This window comes from Anneissia japonica, unplaced genomic scaffold (assembly GCF_011630105.1).
Source record: "Anneissia japonica isolate Jap-2015-1 unplaced genomic scaffold, ASM1163010v1 scaffold287965_len1858130_cov191, whole genome shotgun sequence".
Lineage (NCBI taxonomy): Eukaryota > Metazoa > Echinodermata > Crinoidea > Comatulida > Comatulidae > Anneissia > Anneissia japonica.
This window is the reverse complement of record NW_022748342.1, coordinates 1,675,485-1,679,447: the sequence shown is the minus strand read 5'-3', so window position 1 is coordinate 1,679,447 and position 3,963 is coordinate 1,675,485. Positions and strand designations below refer to the sequence as shown.

Here is a 3,963-nt window from a genome sequence, read left to right as displayed (position 1 = left end):
GGCCTAGACAGGAGAAGGTAGATACAATTTGGAACACGTCGGCTCCAAATACTAAAAAGGAGGTAAGGTCTATTGAGAGTTCGTGCCTAATTTCGCGGAGATAGCAGTGCCGTTAACTGATTTAACGCGAAAGGGTGTACCCACAAAATTAGTTTTGGGTGATGCTCAAGAAAATGCATTTAGGACATTAAAATCTAGGTTGGAATCGAAACCGATTTTGATGTTGCCAGAACCATCCGAACCGTATATTTTAGCAGTAGACGCGTCGGATATTGGTATTGGAGCAGTTTTAATGCAAGAGCGGGAGGGTCTAAAGCATCCCATATGCTTTGCAATTAGAAAACTTCCCCAACGTGAACGTGCTTACTCGGTGATTGAACGAGAATGTTTAATGAATGAATGAGAATGTCGATGCACTTTATAAGCTTATGAAAGTTGGATGTGTTGAATGAATGTTAATATGGAGTTTTGAAAACTGGATTTTATAATGAAAGTAAATAAGGCTTTTTACGTGAATTAGATAGGAAAATTTGAGATGTAAAATAGTTATTTGTATGTTTTGGTGAATGATGAATTTAGATGTATTTTGAATAATTAAAATGAAGATGGTTTAAAAAAAAAGATTAAAAAAATCGGATTTAATTGTTCATAATATTTAAAATGTATTTCTTTGTCACAAATTTATAGGTCTAGATATGCTGGATGAACTGAGAATGCTAAAACGTATTGAAACATGGCGGGTTTTTTTAAAGAGTAGTTATAACATGCTGTTACTATTCCATTTACCAGAAAACCATTTAAAAGGGCATTTAGGCGGGTTGGTGAACCAGGTTTATCTTAATAGATATGCTTTTGAATTTTAAAAATCAATGACTTATGTTAGAAGTTACAACATAGTTTTTGATTTAATTGTGCTAGTCTTCTTAAGAACTTTTCACATCTAATGAGTTTCACTATTAATCTTGTTACAAAATTCCCTGAAGCAGTAATTATTAGAGATAAGAAGAGATCGGCAAAACCTGGTTCAAAAATACAAAATTGGGTAAATGGTGAAGTTTCCCCTTGAATATGAATTTAATTATTAATATTATAAAATGCATAAAAATGGAAAAAAATTGATTATACTTTTACTTTTTATAATTATAATTTTAAGCGGGGGATATTGTCACAATGTGAATGAATTTATTGTTAGGTTAGTTTCACACTTGTTAAACTCAATGCAAATTAAGGTATTTCACCTGGTTATGCAAATGAGAGATTGAGAGTGCGAGTCAAAGAGAAATGTAATGAGGCAGAGAGTCTCGAGGCATGGTGGAGGTCACACACACCAGTTTTGTTAAGCCTATTTTTAGTATGGTTTTTTTATGTGCTACTTGTGAAGCCTCTCCTAAAAGAGGAAGGCTTGGTATGCAATCTTTGAAGTCAATATAAAGTGAGGTGTTTATGTGCTATTTGTGAAGCCTCTCCTAAAAGAGAGGGGCTTGGTATGCAATCTTATGTGTGCTCTGCTGAGATAGGTGAATTATGGATTACTGTATCCTGTGTGGACTAGTAAATTATTGTCCTGTGTGGACTAATCGATCACTGTATCCTGAGTGGATCCTCTGAATATCCTGTGTGGACCAGCAGAATATTGTCCTGTGTGGAACAGCAGAACTTTGTCTTGTGTGGATCAGCAAAATAGTGTATCCTGTGTGGATCATCTGATTACTGTTGTGGGTGGACTGTATGGTTATTTGTGCCGTGTGGACCAGCGGAATACCGTGCGGTGTGGACTGCCTGTTATTTGTCCTGTGTGGACCGGTTGATTACTGTGATGTGTGAACCAGCAAACTTAACTAACCTGTGTGGATTACGCTATTGTCTTTTGTTTCTGTGTGAGCGGGAAAACGCAGAGGACTTAATTTCTGACTCCTGGACACTCTAAAAAATTTATATAAGTAGTGTCTTTTTTATTATTGTTATTTTTGTTATTATTGTTATTTTTGTTATTATTGTTATTGTTATTGTTATTATTGTTATTAAATGTTTTTATTGTTATTGTAATTATTGTTGTTATTATTATTACTTGTTAAATTGTTAAACATGCTGGTGTGGAATATTAAGTAAATGGAAATGTAACCAGCAGATCGTAGTTGTTTTTATCATTCTCTTGAGTTTTTGACAAACGACTACAACGATGACTCTAGTCCGATCTGTGACAGAGTCAGTTTCAGACACCTGTTGTTTTAAATGGCAACAAAAAAAAAACCAGTCTTTTTATATGCCATTTATATATAAAAATACTTTACTGTGATTTAAAGCAGATATTACTTTGTTAAGCTCATAGCAGTGGCGACACAACATTTTCTCAATAGCATACCTTTTTCACAGATATACGAACGAAAATCAAATTCGCAGTTGTTATCCCACCACCGGGAATTTGCACCACAGCCACATTTAGCACAGTCTGCATTGTAACTGTCACCTTGAGAAACTGATTGATAGTTGTTTGGTTGATGCTGGCCCCAGGCTATAAGAAATGATAGATGGATAGATAGTAGCATTGCATGTGCGTATTATCTTGACGTCGGTAGAAATAGTATGTGCCTAGCAGGTACACTCGTCATACAAATGTACTGCTTCTGTTTCTAATAGAAATTATAAGAGATAGATATAGCCCAGGTAGCAAAGTTTGTGGGGCCCTTATATAATATATCTGGCCCATGTGGGCAGGCCCATACCACTCATAACCCTTATGGGGGCCTGTATGGGCTACACTGTATTGAATTTAATTCTAAAGGTCCCGTAAGAGTGAAAGATCGAGAAACCAATATGGCTAACATGTGGAACAAGGCATTTGGCACCCATGAGGGAAAGAAAAGGGCAGTCCATAGTAAATCTGCGCATTTGGAGCCCACAAGGGGAAATATGGGCATAAACGTACCTAATGGGTACTATGTGGGCTAACATATTTGGGAACGTTATTTAAAGTGCGGGCATGCCCATATGAGTAAGCGTTTGAGGACAACAAAAGAAAAAAACTGGGCAGACCCATAAGGGCTATTTCTGGGACAGCCCATGTGGATGAAGGATGGGCAATCACATACTGGCACTATAAGGGCCAAACCATCTTGGATACATATTTTTAAAATACGGGCAGGCCAAGGTGGTTTAGCATGTTTGGGGCCCTTCATAAGGGCTCTTTGTGGGTCAGCCTTTGTGGGCAGATTATGGAAAATCATATATGGGATAAATATGGGCAAAAGCATGTGGGAAATATATTTTTTAAATATGGGCATGCCCATATAGGTAATCCTATTTGGGGCCCACAATAGAAAAAAAAATTGATGAACCAATTTGGGCTATTCATAGTTCAGCCCATATGGGCAATGTAAGGGGTTATAATATATGGGCGATATCAGGGCCAAAACATTTGGGATATATAATTTTTAATATGGGCAGGCCCAGATAGTTTAACACATTTGGGGCCCTTGATGGCAAGACATGGGAACATTCATAAGGGTTCTTTGTTGGTCAGCCCCTGTGGGCAAATTAGAAGAAATAATATATGAAAAAATATGGGCCAAAGCATGTGGGAAATATATTTTTTTTAAATATGGGCGTATGATCCTAGGCCTATAGGTAATCCCATTTGAGGCCCACAAGAGAAAAAAAATGCCATGACAACATACAACTTATGTTATGTCGACTTGTCAAGATAATCTATCTCGCCATGACAACATACAATATGGATTATGTTGACTTGTCAAGATAATCATCTCGCCATGACGACATACCATTTTTACAATGTCGACTTGTCAAGATAATTTATCTCACCATGACAACAAAACATTTTTAGTATGTCGACTTTTATTATGTCGACTTGTCAAGATAACCTATCTTGTCATAACAACAAAACATTTTTAGTATGTCGACTTGTCAAGATAATCTATCTCGCCATGTCGACATGATATGTATATT

At 36.5% G+C, this 3,963-nt stretch overlaps 1 protein-coding gene across 1 annotated transcript in view; it reads right to left on the bottom strand.

Moving 5' to 3' along the window:
- Positions 1-3,963, bottom strand: part of LOC117120844 (CD209 antigen-like) — a 32,756-nt gene that overhangs the window by 15,327 nt on the left and 13,466 nt on the right. Inside the window, exon 3 of the mRNA XM_033265933.1 lies at positions 2,363-2,512. Within this exon, the coding sequence (XP_033121824.1) occupies positions 2,363-2,512 (150 nt within the window). The remainder of the gene's footprint in view (positions 1-2,362; positions 2,513-3,963) is intronic.